This window comes from Danio rerio, chromosome 8, assembly GCF_049306965.1.
Source record: "Danio rerio strain Tuebingen ecotype United States chromosome 8, GRCz12tu, whole genome shotgun sequence".
Taxonomy (NCBI): Eukaryota; Metazoa; Chordata; class Actinopteri; order Cypriniformes; family Danionidae; genus Danio; species Danio rerio.
In genome coordinates, this window is record NC_133183.1 from 36,531,270 (window position 1) to 36,549,614 (window position 18,345).

Consider the following 18,345-nt stretch of genomic DNA (forward strand, 5'->3'; position numbering starts at 1 on the left):
ATATGAATTCAGAATAGTCATTTAAATTATCTTATGAAGTTACAGTAATGTCATAATATATATCGCATGAAAACAAAACAATGTAATGTTAGTTGTTTCCAATATCGTGCAGGCTTAATTGGGATTGCATCTTACCTTGTCAAACTTTAATAAACTGCTTTTACGTCGAGGATCTCCATCATCTGCATCAGACATTGCTAACTGCTGCAACAACTGCCCCACCTAAAACACCAGATAACAGTTTAGGGTGTGATATTGAGCAAAACAAAAAAGGACAATATTATGTCTAAAATTCTCTCTCAAAATTAGCTTTGCTTGTTGAATTTTCTTGTGATAAACTGCAGAAGGTTTTATCCTGGTATACAATATATCACAATGTTGATCTAAGATTACTTTAACAGGCATAACAAAAGCCCAAAATACTTGGTGTATTGTGTTATTGTATTCACATGTTCAGAGCAAATAATGCTTTAAACTAATTGCAAAAGGATGATAAAGTACAAATTATTATACTAAAATCTCATTAGTAAATATTAGTTAACGTATTAAAATTAACAATGGCAAATATTTATCCCATATCCCAAATATAAACGACAAAATTTATCCCACAACGGCTACATTACAGCTTTTCAATTAAAACATTCAGTCATGTTTTTTTTTTTTTTTTTTTAACAGCGAGTGATAATCGCACTAAAACGTATTAAAAGGTAAGTGGATTATAACAGCGCAAACTTTTCTGTAACCGTAGTAGTGCTGTGCGTCATTTGTTTGAACCTTTAAGGTAACGTGCAGACTGACTGACTGGCTGACTGGCTGACTGACAGGTGCGTGATGTGCAAGTCCAGCAAACACGACTCATAGCCATTTCACTTTACTTCAGGACGCATTTATACCACTCTGTAGGTCTATTGAAGACATTCATAAATATTCCTAGCAAATCTAATAAATGTTGGAGACATACTTGTTACATAAACTAAATCAACCAAATCGCACATCAGCAGCATTTATTTAAGAGTGCACAAGAAGATCTGCGCTTGAGCAGCGTATATTTGAGGGGGCCTACAAGAAGTTTTGTGCACGAGCAGAGGAAATCGGCGCGCAAGCAAAGAGATTTGCATGCTCGTAAGCTATTGCATAAATGCGATCTCGACTTGTAATGCTGCGCTTAAGACATTTGTCATTGAAATAACGCCACAGGTAGTTAGTAGATCTGTGTAAAAAAGGCTTACAGCCACAGCTGGAAAAAATTCTAGAGGAAATACTGTAATCGTATCCCAAATAAAAATTGATGTTAATATTTATTACATATAGGGAATACACACTCATAATTAAAAACAAAAGTTTTACATAGATTATTATTTTTATTCATTAAAATGTATCTATAAAAATTAATTTGTATCATATACATATCTATTTTATATAATAAATAATCATTTACTAAAATATATGCATTCGTGCGTGTGTTTATTTACCAAACGAATACACAGTAAACACACTACTTGTATTATGTAAATGCAAACCTTTATGTTGGATACTTTATATCTCAATCTTTGTCCAGCACTAATTTGTAATATAACTGATAATAAAACTAACATTACAGCATTATCCTCTACCTGCATGAGGTTGAAGCGTGCCACCTCATTGATGGGTGCATCTGAGATGATGCCGTACTGTTCGGGGTTGACGATGGCTGGACAGATGAAGCAGGTGAGCAGCAAGTCTGTGCACATCGTCCTCACCTCCCCAACCTCCAACCTCTCCACTCGTGCCAGCGTCTTATACATCTGAGACACGATCCAGCGCAGGCTCTGTGGGAAGCAGTAGGTGTTCTGCTTCAAGTAGCCGATAAAGGTGTTTACAAGAGCCACCAGCTTGGCCTCATTTTCCTCCACTGCTGCTTGAACCTTTCTGCGGTACTCGTCTGTGCCTTTCTCCCCAAACAGGCGCTCCTGCTGGGCTGGGGTAAAGCGCTCTATCAGTTTGGCTGGATCTGTCTCTAGATGGTCCTCGTCCTCTACCAGAAGCTGCATGATGGGCTCGTGGAGAGTAGCGGTGAGGAAAAGTTTAGCTGAATACAGGCCTTCGGAGAAGAGTTTGAAGAGGATGCTGAAGGCACACGTGCCTCGCCGTAACAACCGACGAGGGTTGTCATTTTCCTTTAGCTCAAATTCTACCAAATAACGCAGCACCTGATGAGAGTAGGACAGCAAAAATTAGACAAAAAACCTATTGGATAAGTGTTTAACACCATCGAACATGTATATATTTATATACTTCATGCACTTCCAATTCTTAGTATACAAAAGAAATTAATAATTTCATTAATCAAGAACATTTTTACCGTAAAGATATTTTAATGTCATAAAATACTTATATTTTAAATAAATGTTCAGTTGTTAGAAATTTCACACAATGAAAACTGAAAAAAGGTATCATTGTTTTCACAAAAACCCAACAGTTTTAATAAGGGCTAAGCAGTTAATTGAAATAGTGTCAAAATCGCGATTTGAACATGCACAATTTCACCAAAATCACCTTACAGCATGATTGTTCTGTGTGCTCCTGCAGTATGCTATTTAAACCAATCATAACACAGTGCGTCTGAACCAGGGTTGTTCAAACTCAGTCCTGAAGGGCCGGTGTCCTACATAGTTTAGCTCCAACTTCCTTAAACACACGTCCCTAGAAGTTTTTAGTATACCTAAAAAGAGCTTGATTAGCTGGTTCAGGTGTGTTTATTTGGGGTTGGAACTAAAATATGCAAGACACCGACATTCCAGGACCGAGTTTGGACACCCTCGGTCAAAACACAGGGCAAGAACAGGAGACAGAACTTAATGACAAACAGGAATGATGAGTTCAGCATTGGAAGACTTTGTGCTCTAACAAAGTCAACATCTATGGTGTGGGATTACTTTGGATACAGGAAGGCTGATCCATCAAAGAGCCAGGTAATTTGTAAGACTTGTCAGTCACATTTCACTTCTAAAAGTGCATGAAAAGCATGAGCGCCTTGCTTCCTTCATTATTTTTAACGTGCTTTGCTCTAAAAAAAAAAAAAAGTATTACTTCTGATATGTGGTCAAGAAAAACATTGGAGCCTTACATGAGTTTGATGGTACACACACACACACACACACAAAACACACACACAACACACACACACAATTTGTTACACCTTTTTGTTACAGGTCTTAAAGACCTAATTGTTTTCCTTAGAAAATGTTTCAGATTCACACTGTAAAACATTTGTGTGTCAAAATGGTGATTAAAATCAAAAATCGCAATATTGTTCAAGAAAATCATGATATATTTCTTTTGTCCAAAATGCACAGCTCTAGTTTTAATAATCGAAAAGAATCATTTCTTGATCAAAACATCAACGCATTAAAATGATTATTATAAACAGTTAGCCATCAAAAGAAGGGGAAAAAACTATTTAGCTGACTTTACACATGGCAAAGTTATTGGGACTAATTCCGAATCAGTTCAGAAACTGCTGATCTACAGTTTTACAGTGAGAAGAGAATGATCCGAAAAAGAAAAAATATCCAATGCCTAGTGGTCAAAAGAGAATGGTCAGACTGGACAGTAACTCAAATAACCAACTAGATATAACTGAAGTCTGCAGTAGAGCATATGTGAATTTTCAACACATCAAACCTTGAAGCAGATAAGCTACACCAGTAAAACTACTATCGATAAACAACAACAAACTAAAAGCTAAATTTAAGCAACAGAAGATCTGAAAAATGCTGTCTGGTCTTGATTTCTGCTGCATTATTCAGATGGTAGGGTCAGAATTTGTCAGAAAAGGCCTGTTTTAGTAAACCAGCGTATGTATACTTATCTTATAGGTAATATAACAGCAAAGACATATATGCTTATATACATGGGTATGTAAGATAGGAAATATTATTCCCTTATTTACATAGGTATGTAGGTAATATACATTTCTTTTACCTGCAGCAGGTAGCTTTCATCCTCCTGCATGATGCAGTTGCCATAGAGAGTGGTGAAGACAGTGTGTATGACCCCCTGTGTGTGCTCATTATTAAGTCTCTCTCCTGCCACCAGACAGGACGCCACCAATCGCGGGTTCTCCCTCAATCGGCTCAGGAACTCTCCATAGATGCTCTCCTGAAAGCCCAGTGTTTTATAACCATCCACAAACTGTGTGTCCTCCAGAAACTTGGCATGCTGGCAGCATTCTGCAGGTGAGGCCTCGGCACTGGAAAGAAAATAGACATATTTAGAGGACTAAATGCCAAATAAGCCAGAAATTGACCCAGAAATTCATTGGTGTGAAGGTGCAAATGCTGTCGAGATAAAAAAATATCTAGATAATATTTGCTGATTTCCTTAATCATGCAATATTAAAAGGGAATAATCAAACTATTACCATTGTGTAGGATTTTCACCGTATTTTGCGTCAGGACAGTCTATAAACACACAGCTGTTTGACACTATTCTCTGCAGCTACAGAGGCATTGAAGGACGACAGATTCCTGCATTCAGCGTGCAGTATCAAATTCCATTAAAACAACACTCTTCCAGCAGTTCTTACTCTCATCTAATATCTTGTTTGTCATGGGGGGCATGCATGAAATGTTGCTGAATGAAAGTGAAACTGCAGTTAAAGTCGACAAATTAAAAATGAAACACCCGAAATTACATTAAACTCCAGAGGAAATGTGGATATTGTGGTGACAATGACGTTAATCGAATTATGTGCTGTAACATGTAAAAAAAAAACGAAAGGAATGTTCAAAAAGCAACTCATGTAAACACCTTAATCATATTATTGATTCAGATTAAAACAAATAATTTGATTACTGATGTCCATGTAAACGTAGTCATTGACTGAATTACTCTTCTGAATCTGAACTGAATCTTTAAAAATTACAGTTTCATGGACAAATTAAGCCATGAAAAGAAATAACTGAATTTCTCATGGTTCAGGTTAAAAGAGATTTAAGATATATGATTTTCAGCTCTTGTTTTGTTTGCTTGGAAAAGCAGAAAAAATATAACATTAAGTCTAAAGTGTAACTCTGTAAATATTAACCATATAGTGGGCTGTTCTTGTACAAAATCACTATCAAAATTATAATCATACTGGCACACAATAAAAAAAAAGTGACATACTCGCTGTCAGTTCACACCTTATTAAAATCAACAACAATTATGGTATTATCACTGATGACAGCACAAAACTACAACCCAGCAACTCAAAACTAGAACAACTGCAAAAAAGAAAAAAAGAAAGCTTCTTTTTAATGTTTCAAACAGAAAAAAAAAACATATACAGGTTTGAAGGAACATTAGGCTGAGTAATATTTTTCCCAAGTCTGAAATTATGCAAGACATAAAAGCAAGCATTAGTCAATCAGATGCCTGAACTTGCAAAGCCAGATAACTCATTCGGCTCTTTCCCCAGCCACTACCACTGAGATAATCCACAAAGTGATCTCAGAGGACTAGTTTGCACTGGTATTAAGGTGCATTTTCATTGATCTAATCAAAAGTGGACAAAAGAAACACCTTACTGCTCACACTTGCCATTTAAATGCGTTTATTTTGTCAACTTTCAAAAACTTCTCTTCTGGGTGAGTATTGGATTTCTCTGATCTATAACACTTTGAAATCTAGCACAGTTTTCATAAACTATAAAGATAATATTAAAAGTAATCTCCCAGAACAGTTAAAATGCTTTATAAACAAGTTACTTTTACGCATTGACTAATGAAATTATAGATACCATTTCATTTCCCATAAACTTTTATTAGGCCTAGATACGGTTCGGTTTTACAGTTTTACCGTGCAGAAGTGTCTAAAGGAACTTATATGTTCATATGCTGTTGTTTTTATGGTAAATATTTCAGAACATCTAAATTAAATAAATTAGGTCAATATTAAGATTAATGCTGCATATTATAAATAGTTTCAACATTGATATCATTATGTAGATATTACAGTTGACCAGCACCCCAGATCAGAAGACATGAGATTTGTGGAATCACTGCAGTTTCACCATAATGGAGTAAAAGTTTATTATACGTATATGTAAGAGCATTTCAGGAGAGTTTAAAGCATTTAGTCAAAAAAATAACTATTTGTAACTTTAACTTCTTAAGGCCCAACATGTTTTTATTTCTCTTTGCTATTTGGGCTTATTGGAACCTAATTAGTATAAAAACCTAAGTATCATCTTTTGATATGATGTACTTTTAGAAAAAAATGATGTCATATATGTGGACTCGTGGTCTGAATTTACATAAAACACTTTTTCCTGACTGTTTTGTAATGCATATTTAACACGGAACATTTTTGAACATGTTTTGACTATCAGAAAGTAAAAACAACATTTGTTTCCCATTTTGGACAGTTAGTGTTTGGGACATTTCATATGCTGCAAAACAGTTGCAGGATGACACTGTATGTCTGTAACAAAATATGAAACATTTTAAGTATTTTAAATAGCCACTTAAGAGCTAAAATGTGCTGTCCACATATGTGGCCACTAAGCACTGGGAGGTTAATAAAGAATCATTTTGAGTTATTTTTATGATGACAGTTTTATTATTCAATTTCTGCACCTTTCCTAGAAATCCACAGTTTAATTATCTTTGCTCTTTTGTTTTTATTTATGCTTGTAATTATTTTTTATATTTTATGCATAATTTTATCTCCTACAGCATCATCCATTCAATGTAAATGAGTTCTTTCCAAATAGAGCTATTTACCTTCTGGTGAAATTGAATTGATCAAAAAAATTACTATTTTTTAAAAGAAAATCATCGCAATTTTTCCAATATGGTACAGCCAGCCCTAAGACACATCATCCAAATATCCAAAGGATTTGAGGCTTAAACTCACATTTCTGAATGTTACTTTAAATAGCATAAAATAATTTTCAATTTTTAAAAACATGTATCTTATTATAAAATTCTGGTTCACGAGCGCTGCATGAGCTCTGTATGAGACATATTTCACCCTATTTATTTTTGCAAGGTAAAACAAAAAAAGATTAAAAATATCGTGACTGATTTGTCTTTGTTTCTAATATGTAATGTATTTTTTTTTATTGTCATGTCGGCAACCAAGGCTATTTTCATGGCAAGAACATTTCAATAATAAATAAACAATTAAGAACAACAAACAAATGAATACACAAGTTAAATACGATTTTAGTGTTAATAAATTATAAGAATTTTTTAAAAATTCTGGTGTCACTTTACTAAAAATGTCCTTAAGAGAGTTCATTTCATAAAAAAAGTCTTCTAGAATCATTAAAAACAGGACAGTCCAGTAAAATGTGTTTTACGGTAAAGGAAGAGGTCTTTATCTTTAAGTAAAAAGGCATGAGTTAATCTTGTATGCCTAATACGACATCTAGAAAAATAACTTGATCAAATAGATTCTTAAACAGTCTAAAAATTCTGTTTGAGATTTTAGGTTGGATTTCATGTAATTTATTATTTTCCAATGCATCCCATTCCTCTTGCCACTTATTTAAAATGTAAACGTTAGGGATGTAACGGTATTGTAAATACCGTCATACCGCAATATTAATTTTTTTCGATATTACCGAAGTCGCATGACTCGGTAAAACTATAGGTCTTCTGAGAAAATTTGCTCAGGCGAATGAAGCGAACGGGAGGTAACGAAAACTACAATTGCCATCAGCCCATGCTTGTCCATCATCCCTTGCGGTCTGTTGTTGCTACAGATCCAGTAATGCGGAAATGGAGTGTGCTGCTAGAAGCGGGGATGAAAAGAGCTGGAAAACTCTAAAGCAGGTCGCACACCAGAAGCGCCGCGACACGGCGCGTACATGACAGATTAAAGTATCGCACACCAGACGCGCACATTCGAATGATATTTAACATGAAACTAATCAGATGGCGCTCTGTGGCGCGGCTGAAAAATGAACTGCGTCCTGAGCCGTCGCCGGGCGCCGCCGACTTGCGGCGCCGGTGTGTGTATCCTGATAGAAACCTATAATTAGAATTCTAAAATACGTGGCGCTGCGCGGCGCGCCGCCGAGCGTCGCTTCTGGTGTGCGACCTGCTTTACACGCACAGTTCAGTCTTGCATTATCTCCGTGTAAGTTCAGACTTCGCAAGTTTGATCAAGGCTGCAGTCTCTTCTTCTCAGTTTGATATGGAAAAGCAGATTATACCGAGGAGACGGGTAAATCTTCAAAGGGAACAGTGTACTTTATAACTTCATTCACATCACCCTGGCTTCGTTGTTTCACTTTCTCAACAATAAAATGTAAACATGATTTAAGGAACTGCCTATTTTCATTTTAATATTAGCAACTTAGACAGCAGAAATGTTGAGGCGTCGTGCTGCATGAGCGTCATCACTGTGTGGATATTTATAACAAAACGGAGCCGATAACAACTGCCTCCTTTCAATTTCAGTGAAAAAACGAAACACAGCCTCTCTTTTGCTGAGTATCAGTTTTAAGAATCGATAATGGCCATTTTACAAGTATAACATACAATAAGTTTTTACATTATAGGAAATAAAGGCGATCAGTCAATATACAGAATGTACGTGGTTACATTAATCATTAACTTATCTTTGCGCTCAGCCAAAACACGTTACCTGAGAACAAGTAATAGATTCCAATGCCCAAAGTCAGGGAATATGTCGTTAGATAAAGACAACAAGATAAATGAAATATCCCGTTTAATAAATATAGTGAGATTAGATCCAGCGGGAGATGCTTGATGAGAAGTCCGACTAGCAGAGCTCTCATCTGGGTAGATGGGCTGAGTGTGATTAAATGTTGAATGTGATGAGTTTTCAACAATACTAAATTGAAACTTTATTTTTTTACATGGTTTAATAATTTTTTTTTATTAAAATTTAAGTTCCTGTTTCAAAGCTTACAGATAGATGGCTAATTTGTATGTCATTGACACTTTTGGCACTTTTTTGGAGTATTTTCATAAGTTTTGTTTTTTCCTGTAAATGATTCAATAAATACCGTACCGTGACATTCATACCGAGGTATTACCGTACCGCGAAATTCTGATACCGTTACATCCCTAGTAAACGTTGATAAAAGGTCTCATCTCCAAAAGAGGAATTTGACATTGGTTCACCACTTGCTTCAAAGCATCTTTAGCAGCTGTATCAGCTCACTCATTTCCTGAAAGCCCGACATGTCCTGGAACCCAGCGAAAAATGATGTGATAAAACTGATTTTTTAGACGGTGAACTTTTGGTTAAAATATTATCAATCACAGGATGATAATTTTTTGTAGATTCCATCATTTGGAGGCCCGAGTTGGAGTCTGTAAAAAAACAGATTTATTTTGTTGGGCATTTTCTATATACTCCAATGCTAAAAGTAAAGCACAGGCTATTTTCCACCTTTGAACCATCTGTAAAAATTGGTGAGTGCTGAGAATATTGGCTTCAAATATACAGATATTGTTTTGCTTCTAATACAATACCTACGATTGTCAATGACGATTTAAATAGGCCTCTCCAGCAGCTGGGTTTATCAATGAGCTCAATAGGTGAGAGAAGGTGGTGTTTAGTGGCTGCTCCAATAGATTCAACCGCACTCATGCATTCACACTGTTAGAGCAATCCGATCTAATGTATACTGACCACCTCTGGAAGTGGTCGAAAGTGGACAACTCAAAACATTTTGCACCTGTACATAGCATTGTCTACTTATGACCGCATAGACAAACACACATCTAAATACCAGGTATGAGTCAGGGATACATTTAATGAGTCATGAAACAAGAAGAGTGTCACCTAGTGAGAATGAGGCGGTCGAGGTTGATCCTCTGTTGTTTGGCGATCCAGGCTGCGCGGTAGAGCCTTTCTGCTGTCTTTAGCACCTCGTTGTTGAGCCGCTGGATAAGCTGCTTCTCTGATGCCACATAGAGACGTTCCTGCTTCAGGTGGTGGGCCAGAGTGTGAATGTCTGGCTTCACCATCGTTCAGCTCAGCCGACGCACTGCAGAAGGAGAGAAAAACAAGCACGTTAGCCACACTGCAATAATAAAACAACAATATTATGTCAGTCATGGAAGACGCAGATACTGATAGGCTTTATATTAAAAAGACAGGAAAACCGGTCTCAATTAATTGGCTTATCAGAGAAGGTGCATCTATACTGTGAATGTTGTATGCTATTTGTAATTATGTTTATGGTTTTATTACTGACTTTTGCATTGTAATTTAGATTAAATTAGATTAGATTCAACTTTATTGTCATTACACATGTACAAGTACAATGCAACGAAATGCAGTTTAGGTCTAACCAGCAGTGCAATAGCAGCAAGTGCAGGATACAGGAATAAGTTATAAAGTGCAGTTATAGAAAACTATGGTGATATTTAGAGATGGATGTACTATGAACATTATTTACAGGTTGGATAAGCTATGAACAGATTTACAATATATGAATATATGTGCAGGTTGCTATAAATAAAGAGTAGTGTTCAGATAGATAAACATGATAACAAGTGTATATGTTACAATATATGAATAGATGTACAGGGATAGATGATCATGATTACAAGTGTATATGTTACAATGTATGAATATATGTACAGGGATAGATGAACATGATTACAAGTCTATATGTTACAATGTATAAATATATGTACAGGTTGCTATTAATAGTCAGTAGTATGCAGATAAATAAGCATGATTACAAGTGTATATGTATAGTGGGTGTGTACATAATTACAAATGCCCATATGCAGTGGGTATGCACAGTTCAATAAGCAAACAGTTCAATGTGGTGCAGTGAATGTGCACATTTTAAATGTGCAAATGTTAAACAGTGCAGTTATTGCGAGGAGTTTAAGTTAGAGGAGAGTGGGGGTGTATTGGGGGGGCAAAAGAGTCAGTGTGGGGCAGAGTTCAGGAGGGAGACATCTCTGGGGAAAAAGCTGTTCCTCAGTCTGCTGGTTTTTGTCCGGGGGAGCCTGAAGCGCCTGCCGGAGGGCAGGAGAGAAAACTGTCTGTGAGCAGGGTGAAAGGTGTCCTTCAGAATACTGCGTGCTCGGCGCAAAGAGTGTTTCTTCTGGATGTCCTCTATGGCTGGCAGTGTGGTCCCTGTGATGCGTTGGGCAGTTTTCACCACCCGCTGCATTGCCTTACGCTCAGCAACAGAGCAGCTTCCATACCAGACTGTGACACAGTTTGTCAGAATGCTCTCTATTGTGCAGCGTTAGAAGTTCACCAAGACGGCTGATGAAAGCTGGTTCTTCTTCAGTTGCCTTAAGAAGAATAGGCGCTGGTGAGCCTTCTTGATCAGGCTGGAGGTGTTGGTGGACCAGGAAAGGTCCTTTGAGATGTGGGTCCCCAGGAACTTAAAGGATGAGACAGGCTCAACGGCCATCCCATTGATGTGGATGGGATCATGTAAGCCTGTTCGTCCCTACGTTTACTACTTTTATTTTATGCAAGTTTGTCATTTACTCTTTTGTTTGCATTTATTGTAGCACTTTAAACTTAAGAAAAGCATAAATAAAATGTTTTATTATTATTATTATCATCATTATTATTATTATTACTATTATTTTTATAAAAGCACATTTAAATTCAGTAAACACAGTAAAAACCTCAGTATGCAATTTCTGATGCACCAGCTGTCTTCACGAATGAATTACTGAATCCCTAAATCAAAAGAGTCATTGAAATACAGATTTTTCTGTCACAGCGTCACACAGACATGCCTTTACTTTTTTGGTAACATATTTCATTTTCAATAACGAAAACGGAAATTGTCTAACAAGAAAATTTAACAAATGAAACTAATTTTCCCTCTAGGATTTTTTTTTTTCAGTTTCCAGATTTTTCCAGTTCAGTGGTCCAGGAGATCAAAAAAGCAGTTAATTCTCTGAGCACAGACAAGTTACTTTGAATAACTAGTACTTCTTGTGTGCATTAGCTGTTTTTGTTGAAATGCTAAGTACCCCCTCAATTGCAAGTCACTTTGGACAAAGGCTAAATGACTAAATGTAAGTGTAACTTCAAGAGTTTACACTTAGCTGATGATAAAGCATGTTTGGCATGCTGTCCCGGAAGAGAGACCTGAGCTCATAAGATCATTGAGCTTGTGGCTCCTTCCCGTTTGCTGGGTGAGAGGGGAGTTTGAGCTCAGGTAGATCTCAAGAACTGCTTATTTATTTCTACTGGCAAATTAGCAATTGCTATGGAGAGATATACTGTTGATTAAGAGCTCGTCTATAGTGCCAATTCGGTTTGGTCAATTCACTTATGTCGCATGTCTTTGGACAGTGGGAAGAAACCGGAGAACTCGAAGGAAAACCACAAAAGCACACTTGAACCAGTGACATTCTTGCTGTGAGGCAACAGTGCTAACCACTGGGCTGCCGTGCTGCTTTATCAAGGAAAAGGGAAAGCGGTGGAAGAGGGGATGCTTCAAAACGAAGATAACCAAGGTAAGAAACTCTGTGTTCAATCATAAGCACGTGATCTTCTCGAAATTAGTTTATAAATAAACTTAAACACAATTTTTCTGTATTTTTACAACAACAAAAATGTTTTGTAGAATGGCTGATTAATGACATATTTTAGTTTACATAAAATAGCTCACATTTAGAAAAAATAAAATAAGGTAAATAGTTTGAAACTATGAGATATTACTAAACTGTAAATAATGCACTGATTGCCCTTATGAAAATAATTTTCAGCTTCAACTATAAGCAGAATTAGTAGAAAAGTATTAGATCTATAATACCAAAATATTAAATCTATTATGGTGTATACTAGGCATGGGACGATAACCATGTTCATGGTATACCACTGTTTGGAAAAGACAAGGTTTTAAAACAGTCAAAATTTTCTGCTATACCGTACCGTAAGATTTTTTTATCTACATTTTTTTCTAGGAAAACAGTATCTCCAGCAGAAAAGATCTCCAAAGATGCCTCTTTAAATTGTAAAAATAATCAGCCTTTTTTTAAAGCAATAAAGGCAGCAGAAGTCAGTGATTCATTTGAATTATTTAGCCTGACATGTTTACTGCTCCAAAATATTTTAAATGTTTCTCAAACTAAAATGTATTGTGTGCAAAGGGGAAAAGGGTTTTGTTTTTTACCCAGACATTTTAAAAGAATATATTTTTGAGCAGTAATCTCAATATCGTGAAATATATATGTAGGTATATATATCTCTAAGGTTATCATACAGTCAAAATTTTATATCGGCCCATGCATAGTGCATACATAGTATTTTTACATTATGTAATACATAAACATGATGAGTTTTATCATCATCACACCAAGTATCAGTGACGCTAAGCAACAATGAATACTAATAAAAAAAATATATAAAAAATATAATATAATATAAATATAAAAAACAGACTTGATCTGAAAAAGAAATCATAATTAATTAGATGAGCTAATAATAAAAATAATGGAAGTGGACTGTCTCGTTCAGGTTTTCCAGTCAGCTCAATGTCATTATCCTGTTGATCAACACAAAATATATCAAAACACCATAACTTCCAAAACATGACAACTCATTTTAATAACAATCTGCAAACTGAACAGAAATAAGATTTCTTCATAAAACCATAATAAAACATATCAAATGCCTGTATGATGCTGTGCAAACTCATCTGCAAGCCATTGTGGACCAGATTCTAAAATGTTTTTTGTTTATTTATTCATTTTTTAGTCCCGCCCAGGCACCCACATCTTTGTTTTAGTAACATTGGTGTCAAAAAAACTTGTGTTGTTGTGTTCTACACGCCATAAATTAGTATGGAATAAAAAAGGGCTTCTGGGAAGCAAGCAGTAGTTTTTATCTGACAGTAAGTTTAGTTCCTTCTGAAGTGTAGTGTCATCCAAAACATTGGTGTGAATTTAACAACATGGATTCAGTAGCACAAGCCATTATAACAGCTGGATATCTCAACAGTACACCAGTGCCTCGGTAGCATAAAAGCTAATGAAGCCTATTATGAGTAAAACCACTATAGATAAGGTCAATAAACAGAGCTGCTGAATAGCACAAATCCAACAGTGTAAGACAAATAATCTTATGCCTAAACAGGAAGACTGCACTATTTCCTCTGAGACAGGAGAGAATAAAGCAATTTTCGTACAGGGAACTAACAAGACTATAAACACAGACGTACAGCAGAAGAAAATTACATGAAGTTTATAAGGTCCAAAGGGCATAAAGTCTTTTTTTTTAATTACTTCACCTTTTTAACCCAGACTCAGCACACAGCAATGGCAAATATTGGCTTTAACCCCATGAAACGGTCATAAAAAGAAGGAAGGCTTGAAATGCATCATTTCTGCTTATTGGTTTTGTGTGAAAAAAATAACAGATGTTTTCTTTGATCAAAATGATTCTATCGATTTACAAAAGAAGCTTTGAGTATTAAGGATTATGCAGCAGTAATCCACTGTTAAATCATGCACTAACATAATGACTGTCAGTCTAAACACCACATCAAATTCTGTCTTTCAACACAAGCTTAGCAAATGATTTTGAGAAATGTAAAGAGATGGAGAATCCAATGCATTCCTGGGTGATCTAGTATTTCAGGGACCAATGCTGATGGCACTGAAATACTGAATTCAAATTATTTTATATTGAATAATCAATGGTTTAAACACAAGTGATTTCATTTTGGTGTCTACATCAAATTAAACATACAAAAGTGATTGTACTGACAAGGAAAGCACCTCAAATGCAAGTAACATATACTGTATTGCAATAAACAGTTAGGGGCAAAAATTATAAGACCTCCTGTGCAATAGTTTGGATATGGGACGATAACTGTTTTCAAGGTAAACTGCGGTTTGGAAAAGTCCAAATTTTAAAACAGACCAAATTTTCTAGGGTATGTATAAGATTTTTTTTATTTACGTTTTTTATTTGTTTATTTTTTACATTTTTTAGGACAACAGTATCTCCAGCAAAAAAGATGTCCAAAAATGCCATTATAAATTGTAAAGAAATCTGGATTTTGAAACAAATGAAGACAGCAGAGGTTAATGATTTATGTGAATAATTTAGCCTGACATGTTTACTGTCACAAGATATTTAACATGTTTCTCAAAATAAAATGTGTTCAAAGTGGAAAAAGTTGCAGTTTTTTACCCAGACATTTAAAAAGGATATATTTTAGAGCAGTAATTACAATACCGTAAAACAGTTATATTTTTATCCAAGGTTATCATACCATCAGAATCATACAGCGGCTCATGGCTACAATAGTTACTCTTTTATAAAATATTTTTTAAATGATATTTAACAGTGAAGGACATTTTCACTGTATTTCCAATAGCATTTTTTTCTTAAAGTCTTATTTGTTTTATTTCAGCTAAAATAAAATCTGTTTTTTAATAATTTTAAGGTGAATATTAATAAGGCCCTTTGAGCATTTTGTTTTTGATAGTCTACAAAACAAATTACGGTTATACAATAACTAGTCTAATTAACGTAACATACCTAATTAACCGAGTTAAGCCTTTAATTTGCACTTTATGCTGAATACTAGTGTCTTGTAAAATATCTATTCAAATATTATGTACTGTCATCATGGCAAAGATAAAATAAATCAGTTATTAGAAACGAGTTTTTAAAAATATTATGTTTAGAAATGTGTTGAAAAAAATCTTTTTGTTTAACAGAAATTGGAGGAAAAATATAAAATAAATCATATTTAATAGGCGTGCTAATAATTCTGACTACAATTGTACATAAATATGAGTGGAATTAATGTTCCACTACAACTCAATGTAGCATATACATCTACGTAAAAATGTTATATCAGATTAATCAATGAAAGCTTTATCTCCTTTTTATTGTTTAATTGCTTGAAAACCTCTTTTTACCATTGACCTACATTAGTAATGCAGTCAATATCATATAATAAGCACTGTGAATGAGCCTATAACATGGAATAAAAAGGAAAAAAGTTGTTCAGAGCCAATTTTTTTTTTTAAATGTACTGTTTTGATAAATTTAAAAGTTTAGCTAAAATATAAACAGGACATCACAAAATATAAACTTTAACAAAAATGTTGAGTTGTCGCTGCAATTAAATAACTATAATAATCAAATGTAAAGTATCAAAATGACAAACACAATTAAAGATAATAAATAAATAAATAAATAAATAAATAAATAAATAAATAGCAAAACTATAGGGCGATATTGCTAAAAAAATTAAATAAATCACAATATCATGTTTCATATAATTCAATATCGATAATTATGGAATATTTTAACAATAAATTTATGAATATTAGGATCTTTTTTGCATTTAACCACTTAATTTTAATTTACCAACATTAATAAGACAAATAGTTTTAATAGTCAAAAAAGTAAACAAAATATCCAATCTCTTTATAATAAAATAAACATAAGTGTTAAAGAGACTTTTAAACTTAAGAAGGTAGTTATGCATCTGTAAAAAGTCACTAGTAATGATACAGTAAACCTCAAACTCTGTAAACAACACAAATTATGATAATTAAATCTGAGCTTTTAAGTAAAGTTACTAGCCGTCATTATTCAAATACATACTGCAACATCACAAATCGTGAAGTTGAATGATTATATTACCCACTATGCTAAAACTCTTTCAGATGGCATGCTAGTGGCTGGGATGCACAAGAAAAGAAACCAAAAAGCCACTCTGGCGACATCCTTGCATCATATATATATATATATATATATATATATATATATATATATATATATATATATATATATATATATATATATATATATATATATATATATATATATATATAAAGAGTGCCGTATATATATAAATATAAATATATATATATAATATACATATATATAGTGACAAGCACCATTTTCAATGCGATTTGTATTCGCACACCCCTAGCGCGAGTGGCATCTTTCTTAACTAAGTGACCATGAAGCGGTTTCTAAGAGGATGACAAACAAACAAACCATTGCTGCAGGTACCAACACAAGCTTTGGAGAAAAGTAAAAAGCGCTGCAGTGTTTGAATGCGCCGTGTTTTTCTGAGGCATTTAGCCTGTCGTTATTACTGAAATGTGTATATTCCATACAAATTATGAAACAGAATGGTTAGTTCTGCTTGCATGAATCGCTTTGCACTCGAGGCATTCAGAAAAGTTCAGATGTTTAAAAAAAAACGTTCAGTATGAAGTTTCGGTGTGAAGGCTATAGTTTTAAATTGTTTGCACAACATATGCGTCACTCCCATGTGCGTGTCGTACAAGTTGTACGCCTCTTTTGGAAATGAAAAACTCACAAAATAGGCATTCCTTCCAAGGCGCGCACTGAGCAGCCACATTTTATTAAAACTATAGCCTTTATACCGAACTTTTTTTTGGTTTTAGTTTTTTTTTAAGGAAAGCAAAACAGATCAGAATTGTTAAAATGTACACATTTTTTTTTTTATTATTGAAAAACCAATTAGTCCACGTATAATAGTACATTATGCTAAAACAAAAAAGGAAAACACTAAAATACACTGATATTAAACTACAAAAGAACAGATGGCATAAACTTTTGAAAGTGTGAAGAACAAAAAAATAAATAAAAATCATCAGCTTGAGAAACATCATGCACTCACTTGCAAAGTCTGGACCACCGTGACCCACCAGACACATTCTGTTTTATGAATGGCCAGAAAATAAATAAATATGCAAATCCCATTAGTCGCCTTCGCTTTCTCACATATAATAGAGGGGTGTAGACAAACAGAAAACACCCACACAGACACACGCACACCCACAATTGCAAACTTTCAAACCAGAGAAAATGCTGAAAATTCTAATCATTTCTTGGACCGCCACTCAGGCACAAAGAGGGCTTTTGTGAAGAGCACATCCACAGGAGAATGTGGGATAAAGAGCAGCCCAAAGACGCCCTCAAATGTGCCCGGGCCCCTGTGCATCCGTACAGCAGCTCACAAACACAGACACACACACACACACACACATAGAGCTGAATATCTGTACATCCGCCGAGGCCTCTTGCACCCTCACTCCTGAATCAGCTCAAACTCTTGTCTTGCTGCCAAATAAAGCACATCACTGTGCTCACTGTGTTTTGCGGTTGAATGCAGTGGTATGTGAAGATTTTGGCCTTGGGGGCAGAGGAAAAGGCCACCTATTCACTTGCTACTTTTCGGAAAAGTTTAAGGGAGTTGTAACAGCTTTGTGTGTCAAACTTATAAATAGTGAAGGAGCGCACCAGGTCGCACTGAGTAAGCATTAAATAAGCTTACAGAAGCAAAACACCAGCTAATGACTAGGCCTATTTTTCAGCATAATAACACTTTGCTTATATGGTAAT

At 34.9% G+C, this 18,345-nt stretch overlaps 1 protein-coding gene across 8 annotated transcripts in view; it reads right to left on the reverse strand.

Annotated features, from left to right (window-relative positions):
* Window positions 1-18,345, reverse strand: part of gapvd1 (GTPase activating protein and VPS9 domains 1) — an 88,699-nt gene that overhangs the window by 54,018 nt on the left and 16,336 nt on the right. For all 8 annotated transcript variants that reach the window (XM_009304096.5, XM_068222925.2, XM_009304095.5 and 5 more), the window contains exons 2-5: window positions 9,790-9,994; window positions 3,964-4,231; window positions 1,614-2,189; window positions 136-222 (exon numbers count right to left, since the gene is read on the reverse strand). In XM_009304096.5, the coding sequence (XP_009302371.1) occupies window positions 136-222; window positions 1,614-2,189; window positions 3,964-4,231; window positions 9,790-9,974 (1,116 nt within the window). In that variant the 5' untranslated portion in view covers window positions 9,975-9,994. The remainder of the gene's footprint in view (window positions 1-135; window positions 223-1,613; window positions 2,190-3,963; window positions 4,232-9,789; window positions 9,995-18,345) is intronic.